The sequence below is a fragment of the Aythya marila genome, assembly GCF_965140915.1.
Source record: "Aythya marila genome assembly, chromosome: 16".
In the NCBI taxonomy this organism is placed as follows: Eukaryota; Metazoa; Chordata; class Aves; order Anseriformes; family Anatidae; genus Aythya; species Aythya marila.
The window spans coordinates 2,149,287-2,161,530 of NC_139057.1; the positions used below are offsets into that span (position 1 = coordinate 2,149,287).

The window sequence follows — 12,244 nt, forward strand, 5'->3', positions numbered from 1 at the left end:
CCCCCCTGCCCCGCTGGCAGCTCGTGGGAGGACCCCTTGGGCCTTTCCCCTTTCCAATTTTCCCTGTTTATGGCTGTTTTTCAGCAACGAGATCGACATGAAAGATGACAACCGCCTGAACCTGCTGCAGGACGGTACCTTGATGATCCAGAACACCAAGGAGTCAGACAAAGGCGTCTACCAGTGCATGGCCAAGAACATCGCCGGGGAGGTCAAGACGCAAGAAGTTGTTCTGCGCTATTTTGGCACCCCGTGTAATTGAGCCTTGTTTATTCCTTCCTGGCCCATCTCAGAGGCGTGGGGAGGGCTGGAAGGGGAGCTGAGCAAAGCTGGCACCCTCTTTTGTAGGTGCCAAGCTGGTCTTGATGCGCTGGGGAGGAGAGTAATGGCACGGCACGGGCTGAGCTGTGGGGTGGCTCCTTCGTGGGTGTCAGAATTTGGGGGGTTAGAGACTGGGTTTAGGGTTAGGGAGGGACTTGGGAGGCTGGGAAGAACTCTGCAGCATGAGGGCATCAAGTGGGGAGAGGACATGGGAGTGGGGAAGAGGCAAAAGACAGGGCAGTAGCTGGGCTGCATGAAGGGTTCAAGCAATTTCCGTCTGTGACTGAGCGGGCAGCAGGGCTCCTGGTTTCTGAAGCACTCCTTTCCTTCCAGCCAAGCCCACTTTTGTGATCCAGCCGCAGAACACTGAAGTGCTGGTTGGGGAAAGCGTCACCTTGGAGTGCGGGGTCTCTGGGCACCCCCACCCCCGCGTCAGCTGGACCCTTGGCACAGGCTCTCCTTTACCGCAGGATCCCCGTTTCGCCATCACCAGCTCTGGAGGACTCTTCATTCAGAACGTCACCTTCTCCGACCAGGGGCAGTACAACTGCAACGCCAGCAACACCGAGGGGTCCATCCAGGCGACAGCAAGAATCATAGTGCAAGGTGAGGAGCCCCAGGCTGATGCTGTTTTGGGGATGAAATGCTCAGTCCAGGTGTGTGCATTTAATCCCTGTGCGTTGTGACTCGTTAATTTTTACGCTCCCGTGAGCTGAGAATTAACCAGAGCTTGCTGGCTGAATTCTTGCCTGCTCCTCAGTCATTGCTTTCTCCTCCAGATTCTCCCAGGTTTCTCCTCGTCCCCACTGATCAGACAGTAACCGAGGGGCAAAGTGTGGATTTCCTCTGCTCAGCTGAGGGTCACCCTCCACCCGTGATTGCCTGGACAAGGGCAGGTACTGCCTCGCTTGGCTTGGGTTTTCTCTCTCTTCCATACCACCACCCATGGGATGTGGGTGAGAAGAGCTAAGCTATAAGGTCACCCATGGGAACCCATGGAAAGCCTTGAGCTTCCTCCTCCTGGGACTTCCTACAGCCTTTGGAAAGGTGAGGTCTGGAAACTCCAGGCTGGTGGATATCACTGTGTGCCAGCTCTGTAAGTCTGCTCCTCCTGAGGGGCAGGAAGGCGCTGGCTCTCTGCTAACACACCTCTGAGGTTTCTTTTAGCTCAGGAAAAACCTCTTTGGGCCAACAGGTGGTGGGGAACTTTTAAAATCTCTAATGATTGTTAGCGCTGGCTGCGCTGAACTGATCCCATCTAACACGCTCTGGGACAGAAGCCAATAACGCTTGGCCCAGAGGCCCTCCAACTTTTCCTTATGCTTCACAAGCCATAATTAATGGTTTAGTGCTGCGGAGGATTCATGGCTATTGTATTCCAGCTTCCACAGCAATAGCCCTGACGCAGAGTTAAGGACCAGTTTAAATTCCCCTCCACCTTGTTCCCCATCTCCTTTAACCTGATTTCACTGCTGTGATCTCTTGGAGAGATGTAAAAGGTCATGGTGACAAGAAGTAAAGTAAAGGTGATTTTTGTAACCATTTTTGCTACATCACTCAACAGGGCAAAAATTAACCAAGCTTTGAAGTGCTTTTACAGGAGACATGCTAAGACCAGGACAATAGGAGGAGAAGTACTGGAGCATAGCTCCCACAGAGCTCTCATTTGGAAGAAAGCAGAATATTAAAGTAACTAGATAGAGAAGTTTGGGTGAGGGTTAATAAAATATTTTCATGTTGAACTTTCCACCTTAAATAGAGAAAATATGAATGATATAGTTTCCAACCTGGAGAAAATCAAAATACTGAATTAAAGGCAATGTTAAATATTTCCATGTATTTGACTGAACAGACAGCTTGGATAACTGAACGCAGATTTGCTTTCCATCAGGTGTCGATAAATCTGCAGTATTCACTAAGAAAAGGCTTGAGGAAAAAAAGCACCATCTCCTTTGTGTTGCTTAGAGAAGACAACTCAGTCATCTTCCTGGGTGTGGGAAGAGCAGCATCTGCCCACTCCTCCCTCAGCGTGCTGAAGCTGATATTTCAGGGTGCCTGATGCCATGTTGGGAAGGAAATGAAATTTCTACTCCTCACACAGATACCTGCAGTGATGGGGAGAGAAACCTCGCAGCCAATTAACAAATTGCTCTGCTCGTTCCGTCAGGTGGGCCGCTGCCAAATGACCGGAGGCACAGCATCCTCTCCACGGGGACCCTGCGGGTGATGAGGGTCGCGCTGCACGACGAAGGCCAGTACGAGTGCCATGCCATCAGTGCCATCGGGGTGAGGACCCTCCCCGTGCAGCTCTCTGTGACCCCCCGAGGTAAGCTGCCGGGAGCTGGAGGTTGTGAGAATTAACCTGGCAAACCTTAACTCGTTAAGTTAATGTTTTGGTAGATAACAGTTTCTGACAAGGCAGGGATTTGCCCTGATGCCTGTGGGATGGGAGTTTGCTTTTGCCAGGGAGCAGACGTCTAGCCATGAGAGCTTGATCTGTTGGTGGGAAACTTTAAAGAGGTTTCCCTCGTGCCAAGATTTGCAAATTGGAAGAAGCTGCTTCGCTTTTCCTTACTTGAAAGTTTGTCTAGTTGTCTAGAAAGAGTATAATCGTGGGAATGCAATCATCTGGGGTGGCCAGTGAATGGGAGAAGGGATCGTATCAGTTGCATAAAAACTAAGGCAGGGGTCTGTGAGCAGAGGTGACCTTTAACACCCATCAGATGAGCTTTGTTATTGGACCAGTTTGGGTGAAAAATGGGGACCTTTAATGTGTTAGGGAGTTTTTATTAAGAAAGTGATTTTTGGTAGAGGAAACAAGACTTTTGTTGGAGAATTTTAAAAAATTATATTAATTAAATTCTTAGTAATTCTTTTTCTTTCTTTTTTTTTTTAATGTTGGCTTTCCTACAGAATAAATTGTGACATTCTTTTTTTTTTTTTTTTTTTTAAATTAAGTATTCTGCAAAATAAAACAACAACAAAAAACTGATTACTTCTCAGTAAGATTTAACTCAGGCTCCAGATACATTTATCTTAAACATTAGCTACAAGGCCACAGGTTCAACCTAAATTTAGGTATTCTAAAATCAAACCGTTGTGAAAACAAAAGTCACACAGGAATGCTTTCGTGTTTTCATTTTCTTTTTTATTCCCATATAAATAATCTTTCAAAACAAGCAACTGCCCTTGCTCTTTCACAAGCATGACAGAATTTTGGTAATGATAAACTGCATGGAAGGAAACTAGAAGCATGAAATTAGTAATGCTGCAAAGAAAGGATTCACAGAATATTTTAAGACCACCAAGATTGATATAATTCCTTAATCTGGCCTAACACTTCCCAGACAACCTCACCCAATAATCCCTGAATCAATCCACAATCAGCATTTCTAGAGCATCTCTCCTAGAAAGTCCTTTAATAAAAGACTTTAAATGACAGAGAGCCTAATGCATTCCAATATAATTGCACCAAACAAAGACACACGGGAGTAGAAAGTAAAGTAATAGATGTAAATGATGGAGGACCTGGGGTAGGGACAGAGACTGTGCATCTTCTGACACTTTTTGAAGGGCCCTTGCAACAGCAAAAGGAGCCCAGCAACTCTGTGTTCTCAACAGTGAGAAGTTCTGCACACAGACTTGTTTTTCTTTGTGTTTATTGTGCTTGTAACTTTTTTTTCCCTGTGTCTCACAGTGATCCCCGTGTTCCTTCATCCCCCCCAAGACGTGGTGGCAGAGACCGGCCAGGATGTCGCGATCACCTGCGCTGCCCAGGGGGACCCACGGCCCACCATAACCTGGGTCAAAGTAAGAGACAACACTACTCAGTATGGCTCAGGAAGCCTCAGCAGCTCTCTCATTAAACTCTCCCAGCTGAACTACTTAAATCAGTTTCAGCAATGCACAGGGAAGAAGCCACATTCACTATAAGGACCAACACTTCCACTGATTTGTGCTGTTAAATGGTTTCTTGGGCTCAAAGCCTCGCAGTGCACATGCCTGCTTTCTCTTGCTCTTCCTTCCAAACGAGTAACTTGAAGCCAGTGACCTTCCAGGATGTTAGAAACGCTTGATTGACTATTCCTGGAAATAACTGAAAACTGATTTTTTCCTAAGCAGTTTGTCCTTATTTCCAGGATTCCCAGTGGTGGGACTGGATGATGCTGGTTGGCCTCAGCTTTGGTGGGGCAAAGCCATGATCCCTCACAGTCATGCTGCAGTCTGGCTGTTTTTTTTGAAGAATTCATTAGATGGAGCTCTTCAGAGTTTTTCCTTCTGTGCCATATCACACCTGTGACCTTCACTGGGACCTGCCTTGGCTGTGAGCACAGCCAGGCATGGAACAAGTCACAGGGGAAAAAGCTTCAGCCTCATTTACCCTGCAGAGGTCTGGTGGGAGGTGACCTGCAGCTTGCCTTGGGCTCCAGCCAGCAGTGGAGCAGAAGGAAAGAGTCTGGGAGGGCAGCACAGTGAGTTTTAGATTGGGCCAGGGCAGCAGAAAGATATTAAGAAATAAAAGAATAAAGAAGTAAAGCTGGAGCCACCTGTGCCACCAGGCAGGTTGAGAGGTGGGGTTGAGCGTGCTGCCTTCTGCAGCACTGCAATCAGTGATGCCGCCCAGAGCCAGCAAAAATTGCCATCTGCAGTTCAAAGCCAACAAAAATCCCTCAGTTTCAGGCTGCCCCCAAACTGCAGACATTTAGACTTAGCTATGTGCCTCAAAACTTCTGTGCCAGGCTGTCTGTGCGCAGCGCAGGGAAACTGCTGCGTGTGTGCCCTGCAGCGAGCGCCTGGGGGCAGCTCGGGGTGAGGGAGCTGAGCAAGGAGGTCCTTGCTGTGGCTCCAGGCAGGAGCAGCTGCCCTCGGACGGCTCTCTGGTTCCTCTGGAAGAGCAATGCTAACATCTGGTGGCCGCCTTCGCTCATCGCATCCATCTGCGGGGTTGCCGAAGGTTGGGCTGATGGAAGCTTTCCACCCACTGACACCTTTTTATGTATCTTGACGGTTCAACAGGAAGGGATTCAGATCACCGAGAGCGGCAAGTTCCACATCAGCCACGACGGGACCCTTTCCATTCAAGACCTGGGGGTGGCCGACCAGGGCAGATACGAGTGCATAGCGAGAAACCCCTTTGGCTTCACCTCCAGCACCATGCAGCTCACCATCACCGGTAGCGTATCTCCTGGTGGTCCTTTGGAGCCTCCTCTTGCTCTTGTGCAAGCAGAGGCTGTAGCATCATGACGGCTGCAATTTGAAGGGAAAACACTCTTATTTCCTTAGCTTCTTTGCACACAGGTCACCCACAGGCGTGCTGGAAGCCGTGCACCTCCTCGCTGCTGCCTCAGCTGAGCTGCAGTTGCTCAACGCAGAGCACAAGGTGTTGTCCTAAACCACCGGCTTTGTCTCATGCTGCAGTGAGCTGTCAGCGTGCCTGGAGTTCCTGCCTCTGCTGAGGGGGAGAAACTTATTAAAATGTGCCAGCACGCTCACAAGTCAGCGTCTGACCGTAACCTCGCACACCAGGGGATGGGGAGTGAGAACAACACTGTCACTGCAAATACGGGGGTTGAAACATTCCCCGCGTCCCTTAGGGATGGGAAATAAGTCTTGGGTTTTCAAGCAAGTGCTCTGTGCATTAGGGAAACTGTAATGAATAAAGAAGAGCAGCACTCCTCTGCTAGTCAAAGCAGAGGTCAAGTGCGGCCATTGTGCTTCTTAGAGGGTGAGGAAGAACTGGTAAGGGAAAAAAAAATAAAAGGCCGGCAATAAGGTTAAGAATTTAAGTGGAGACCTTTTCTCAAGCACACAGGAGTGACCATCATGAATACTGAGGAGCTTATTTGGTGAACTTAATAGCATTTTCTATACAGGGTCAGTATGCACGGAACTGAGATAATCGGAAATTTCTTTTGTTGCTTGAAATTATTCGGAAGATAATTTCTGTGATTTATTCTTGACTCCTACCTCATTTTCCAGCTGCCCATTGCATACACCAGTAGTCAAATGAGAACTGGTTTGCTTTCCTGTGAAAAAGGTGCTGGCTCAAAAAAAAAAAACGTTCTGTAGTCATCTTTCAAGGATTTTTGTTTACTTCTGAAGGTATTCAAACAACAGCTTTCATTTTTGTTTTAAAATGATATGGTTGATGTGCTAACACTAAATTTGAACTGAATTAGAAGTGTTCCACAAACAGAAAGTGAATGTAGAAGCAATGCTTTCAAATGAATTTCATGAATTTTAGAAGTTTCCTTTGTAGGAAGTAAATGCATTTGGGGAGGGTTAGCCCACTGTGATTTGTAAATTTTCTTTTTCCACTTTAAGCACCAACCAGAACTGGCATTTATTTGCAAAGCTGTACAGGAACAGATTCTGAATGTGTGTTCCACAGCCGCCACCTGGAAAAATCACCTTTTTCAGTCAGTGAATTTCTTCTTCAGAATATCTGTTAAAAAAAAAAAAAAAAAAAAAGATTCCTGGTATTTAAATTGCAAATGCAAATGGAATTTGACCTGCAGTGGAGTTACTGTGGTGCCTGTTCTCATACGCGGATTTTTTTTTTGAGCTTGGACAACAAATTAATATCAAAATAAATTTAGAATTTTGTATTTTCTCTTTGTGCTTCGGAAAGCCACAGATGTCGGTCGGAGCGGCGACACGTTTGTAGCCACCTCCATACGGGAAGCTATCAGCAGCGTGGACTATGCCATCAATTCAACACGTACTGAGCTGTTCAGCAAGTAAGTGCATGAAGGGCCAAGAAGTGAGGCGTGAAGCAGAAACGAGATAAGAGGCACTGAATGAAGCTTTCTGAAATCTCATTTTATTGTTGACAATCCGCAAATGAAAGCTACGGTGCTGTTTCAGGTATTGGAGGTTGAAGCTATACCGTGTAGATGTGAGGATGTGCTAGAAGGCATTTGGGGTCCTGGAAAAATCTGATATACTAATACCACTTCTTATGTCACATATATCTGCTACATGCATTTTGTCAGCTGGAGTTGGCTCCAGAGACAGCGGGAAAAAAAAAAGGAACATAGTCATATTATAAATGCAATTGACTTCGTGTAGGGAGAAATACTAATATAATCCTTCTTAGAATTTCCTTAATGAAAAAGGACTTCTGAGAGAATGACAATTCCTTCCTCTTCCATCCCAACATATGTTTTGTTGAAAAAATAAACACTTTGTATTAAGCCCAAAACCTTGGGGTTTCAGCTGTTAAAAAATAAATTACTATATAGCAGGAAAAAAAACCACAGAGATACTGAGGAAATTAAATATGTGCATTTTCATGGGGGGAAATATCTTTTATTTAATCATCTGTAATATTCAGGCAAACCACATTCATATGCACTAGTTTTGGGGGTCACGCACCATACCAGGCTTAGAGCCTGATTCCTGCAGTCTCATTGCTCCAAATACTTTGGAGCAAATACAAAAATATTTATTTTAATGTTCCTGCATCTCTTCTAATTCCTTGGAACAGACGCCCCAAGACACCCAACGACTTGCTGGCTCTTTTCCGCTACCCCCGGGACCCCTACACCATTGAAACAGCCAGGGCAGGTGAGATCTTTGAAAGGACCTTGCAGCTGATTCAGGAACACGTGCAGCAAGGCTTAATTGTGGACGTGAATGTCACAGGTAGGAGAGATTTCATTTCCCTTCTGAACCATGTGATTAATTAACATTAATTAAATTAAAAGAACAATGTGTAGGTATCTAGAAAGTTTTAAAAGTACAATGTTCTGCCAAGAGTATAGATTAATTATCATTGTATCAAGAAATGTGCTGTCTGGGTCCCAATTCTTTCTAACATCTAAAGGTTTTCATAACAGCTGAGGGGTTTTCCTGTGGTTGTTGTACCAACCTGGTCCCCGTGAAAGTGGTTCGGTTCCACATTTTGCTAAAAATCTCCCAGTTGGCTATGAAGACCCTAATTTTTACAAATATTTACCCGTCTACCTTCCTCAGCCCTAGAAAAAGGGGGTCAGGCATCTGAGTGACCTTGTGGATCTGAGTTTCAGCTCCTCAGCAGCACAGGCAGAAGTGATTCCTGCCCTCCAAGTGGCAACAAGAAAAATACCGAAAACTGGAGTATTTGGGTGCTGTAACGGAGGATGAAGCTTGCTAACTGGGTCTTCCTTTGTACCCATCAGACGTTCCCATCCACCTCATGTTTCCACCTCTACGTGTTAGTCAGCAGGCAGCAGGCACGTATGTTTGGGCCCGTAAATACTTTTACCTGCCTGGATCTGCTCCAGGCTGCGAGGAGCTGCGGGGCTGGTCCGGGCTCGTCAGACCGCCAGCCTTCCTCCTCGCTCCCCGCCAGCATCCGCACGGCTCAGCATTATTCAGCACTTTCGCTCTGTGCAGTCGCCCACAGCTTCCCTGCTGCTCGTCACGTAGAATTGGGCTCATCAGGGATGCTCAAGGTTGCGGCAATAACCCAGAGAGATGGGAAATAAACCCAGAAGATCGCCCCAGCAGTTTGGTCTGCCAGCCACAACGCTTCTGGTTTCCATCTCTGCACGGTTTATACTAAATTATTTTCCCTTCTTATCTGTGGGTCTGATCTAATCCTGTGCATCCAGACTTTCTGTAAATTACACGGTGACACCACGCTGAGACACGGCCTCCCCGTGCCCATCCTGAGGATCCCAGCAGCAGGTTTCAGGCCAGAACCCTTATGTGGGACAGCAGGACCCAGCTGTGGTCTGACGTGGTGCTCTTTGCTTTCCTTCCCAGGGTATCGTTACAATGACTTGGTGTCTCCTCACTACCTGAACATGATCGCGAACCTGTCGGGCTGCTCTGCTCACCGCCGTACCCCAAACTGCTCCGATATCTGCTTCCACAAGAAGTACCGGACCCACGACGGCTCTTGCAACAACCTCCAGCACCCGATGTGGGGCGCGTCCCTCACGGCCTTCCAGCGGCTCCTCAAACCTGCCTACCAGAACGGATTTAACCTCCCCAGGGGCTTTTCCTTATCAGAAGACGCCAGGGACCTGCCCCTTCCTTTACCCCGCCTCGTCTCCACCGCCATGGTCGGCACCGAGACCATCACCCCCGACGAGCAGTTCACCCACATGCTGATGCAGTGGGGCCAATTCCTGGACCACGACATGGACCAGACGGTGGCAGCCATCAGCATGTCCCGCTTCTCGGACGGGGCTCCCTGCAGCCAGGTGTGCAGCAACGACCCACCATGCTTCTCCGTCCTCATCCCCGCCAATGACCCCCGTGTGAGGAACGGGCGCTGCATGTTCTTCGTCCGCTCCAGCCCCGTGTGCGGCAGCGGGATGACCTCCCTGCTGATGAACTCCGTCTACGCCAGGGAGCAGATCAACCACTTGACCTCCTACATCGACGCCTCCAATGTCTACGGCAGCACCGAGCAGGAATCGAGGGAGCTGCGGGATCTCAGCAGCCAGAAAGGGTTGCTGAAGCAAGGCCAGGTCGTGCCCGGCTCGGGGAAACCTCTCCTTCCCTTTGCCGTGGGACCACCCACCGAGTGCATGAGGGATGAGAACGAGAGCCCCGTGCCGTGCTTCCTGGCAGGAGACCACCGTGCCAACGAGCAGCTGGGCCTCACGGCCATGCACACCCTGTGGTTCAGGGAGCACAACCGCATCGCCGCCGAGCTCTCGGCCCTCAATCCCCACTGGGACGGAGATCTCCTCTATCACGAGGCGCGGAAGATCGTGGGTGCCCAGATGCAGCATATCACCTACGCCCACTGGCTGCCGAAGATCCTCGGGGAAGCTGGGATGAAGATGCTGGGTGAGTACAAAGGCTACGACCCCAACGTCAACGCAGGGATTCTCAACGCCTTTGCCACCGCTGCCTTCCGCTTCGGGCACACTTTGATCAACCCCATCCTGTACCGGCTGAACGAAACCTTCCAGCCCATCCGCCAAGGCCACGTCCCCCTGCACAAGGCCTTCTTCTCCCCTTTCAGGATCACGCAGGAGGGTGGGATCGACCCCCTCCTCCGCGGGCTCTTTGGGGTTCCTGGGAAGATGCGGGTCCCCTCCGAACTCCTCAACATGGAGCTGACAGAGAAGCTCTTCTCCATGGCCCACTCCGTCTCACTGGACTTGGCCGCTATCAACATCCAGCGAGGACGAGACCACGGCATCCCACCGTACAACGACTTCAGGGTCTTCTGCAACCTCTCGTCTGCGCAGGAATTCGAGGACCTCAGAAATGAGATAAAGAACTTGGAGATCAGGGAGAAGCTCAGGAGGTACTGCAGCCGGGTCTCGGGAGCATCAGAATCGCTGCAAATCAGTCGGTGAAAAGCGTCTGCTCTTGCCAGAGCACCCCTTAAATAACCTCCCGGATATTACTGCCCACAGATATTAGGATAAGTTAATAGCTGTGGTTTAAGAACAGGGTAAGATAAATCAGGTCTCTCTGAGTGATCAGGCTGGTTCTGAGTGAGTTGTCATCAGGCACTGGTGTGGTATAGTTTGGGAGCAGATTGAGCCTTAGAGCTGTTTTCCAGTGAGACTAAACTGCCTCCTATCTGCACTGGTTGCCATTAGCTTACTCTTTCCAGGACAGATCTTTATCCCATTTTATTTTAGATAAGACCATTAGAAATATTGTCCAGCTGAGTCCCTGGCATACAAATTCCTACGATGGGATCAGATTTATTTTGTCTCCATTCTTTGATAGTCTTTAAATTATTATTTTTTTAAATATATATCTTTTATCCCTCAGTTTATATGGAACTACCAAAAACATTGACCTGTTTCCAGCACTGATGGTGGAGGATCTTGTCCCTGGTACCAGAGTTGGACCAACGCTGATGTGCTTGTTAACAACACAGTTCAGCAGGCTGAGGCATGGAGACAGGTACAGTCATCAGAGTCAGCCTAAAGTCTTTGGTATTCTGTTTGAGGAGGTTTTTCCCCTTTGAGGAGCAAGGAGGTAACAGAACACATGTCATTTTTGACTGTGGCTTGTCTTTGATACTAGGCAGGATTTCCTCTGCCCGGTATTTGAGGGAGGACTTGCCATAGTTACTGTCAATGTGTCCTTTCATGATTTAACAATTCCCTGTCCACAGGACACTGGACACCACTGTGGATGTGTCCATTGTCTCCTCAAAATGCTGAAAATATCCGTAGGAGCAAATTTCCCATTTGCTCCTTGTGCAAGTGAAAGCCTTCTTGGCCTGATGATGCACTTAGGGCAGGAGCATTGCAAACCCACCCATGCATCTCCCAGCCTGCTGCAGCAGAGCTCCTTGAAGCTTGGGATTCCCCTGCAAGGGGCTGTATATGTGAGGTGGTGGCACTCAGATCTGCCAGCAGCTCATGGGGTCCGTGGCTTCACAGTTGTCTGACAACCAAATAAAAGCCCATTTCAGTGGTCTCAGTGCAGCCACGCAGATGTAGAGGAACTCTCCTCCTGCTCCCAGCCTCACTCCCTGTCCTCCTCTTCTACTCCTGACTCACTCTGCTATTACCGCCCACTGCAGGTTTTGGTATGAGAATCCTGGAGTCTTCACGCCGGCACAGCTGACTCAGATCAGGCAGGCGTCCCTTGCTCGTGTCATCTGTGACAACAGTGATCACATTCAGCAGCTGCAGAGGGACGTTTTCCGGGTGGCATCGTACCCCCAGGGCATGGTCGGCTGCGAGGAGATCCCCGCGGTGGACCTGCGCTTCTGGCAGGACTGCTGCGAAGGTGGGAAGGAGGCTGATGGCCCTGGGGGGCATCACCCAGCGCCATCCCTTTGTATAAAATGCCAGGAGCTGGTTTCATGGTGCACCGTGAGAACCAAATGTCAGGCAAGGAGAATATCTGTGATGGATGTGGCCAAGGGTCCTCCGAGTTCAGTGCTTCTGTCTCTGGCAGCAGCCGATGGCTCGTGCTTAGGGGTTAGACTGAAATAGGGTGTAGG

General features: G+C 48.8%; 1 protein-coding gene across 1 annotated transcript in view; it reads left to right on the forward strand.

The window, feature by feature from the left end:
• Positions 1 to 12,244, forward strand: part of LOC309884526 (peroxidasin homolog) — a gene marked incomplete at its 5' end in the record, with an annotated part of 43,585 nt that overhangs the window by 27,200 nt on the left and 4,141 nt on the right. Inside the window, 11 exons of the mRNA XM_082773580.1 lie at positions 85 to 254; positions 655 to 927; positions 1,101 to 1,217; positions 2,489 to 2,647; positions 4,019 to 4,131; positions 5,338 to 5,494; positions 6,953 to 7,061; positions 7,811 to 7,968; positions 9,073 to 10,576; positions 11,056 to 11,190; positions 11,819 to 12,027. Coding sequence (XP_082629706.1) covers positions 85 to 254; positions 655 to 927; positions 1,101 to 1,217; positions 2,489 to 2,647; positions 4,019 to 4,131; positions 5,338 to 5,494; positions 6,953 to 7,061; positions 7,811 to 7,968; positions 9,073 to 10,576; positions 11,056 to 11,190; positions 11,819 to 12,027 — 3,104 coding nt within the window. The remainder of the gene's footprint in view (positions 1 to 84; positions 255 to 654; positions 928 to 1,100; positions 1,218 to 2,488; positions 2,648 to 4,018; positions 4,132 to 5,337; positions 5,495 to 6,952; positions 7,062 to 7,810; positions 7,969 to 9,072; positions 10,577 to 11,055; positions 11,191 to 11,818; positions 12,028 to 12,244) is intronic.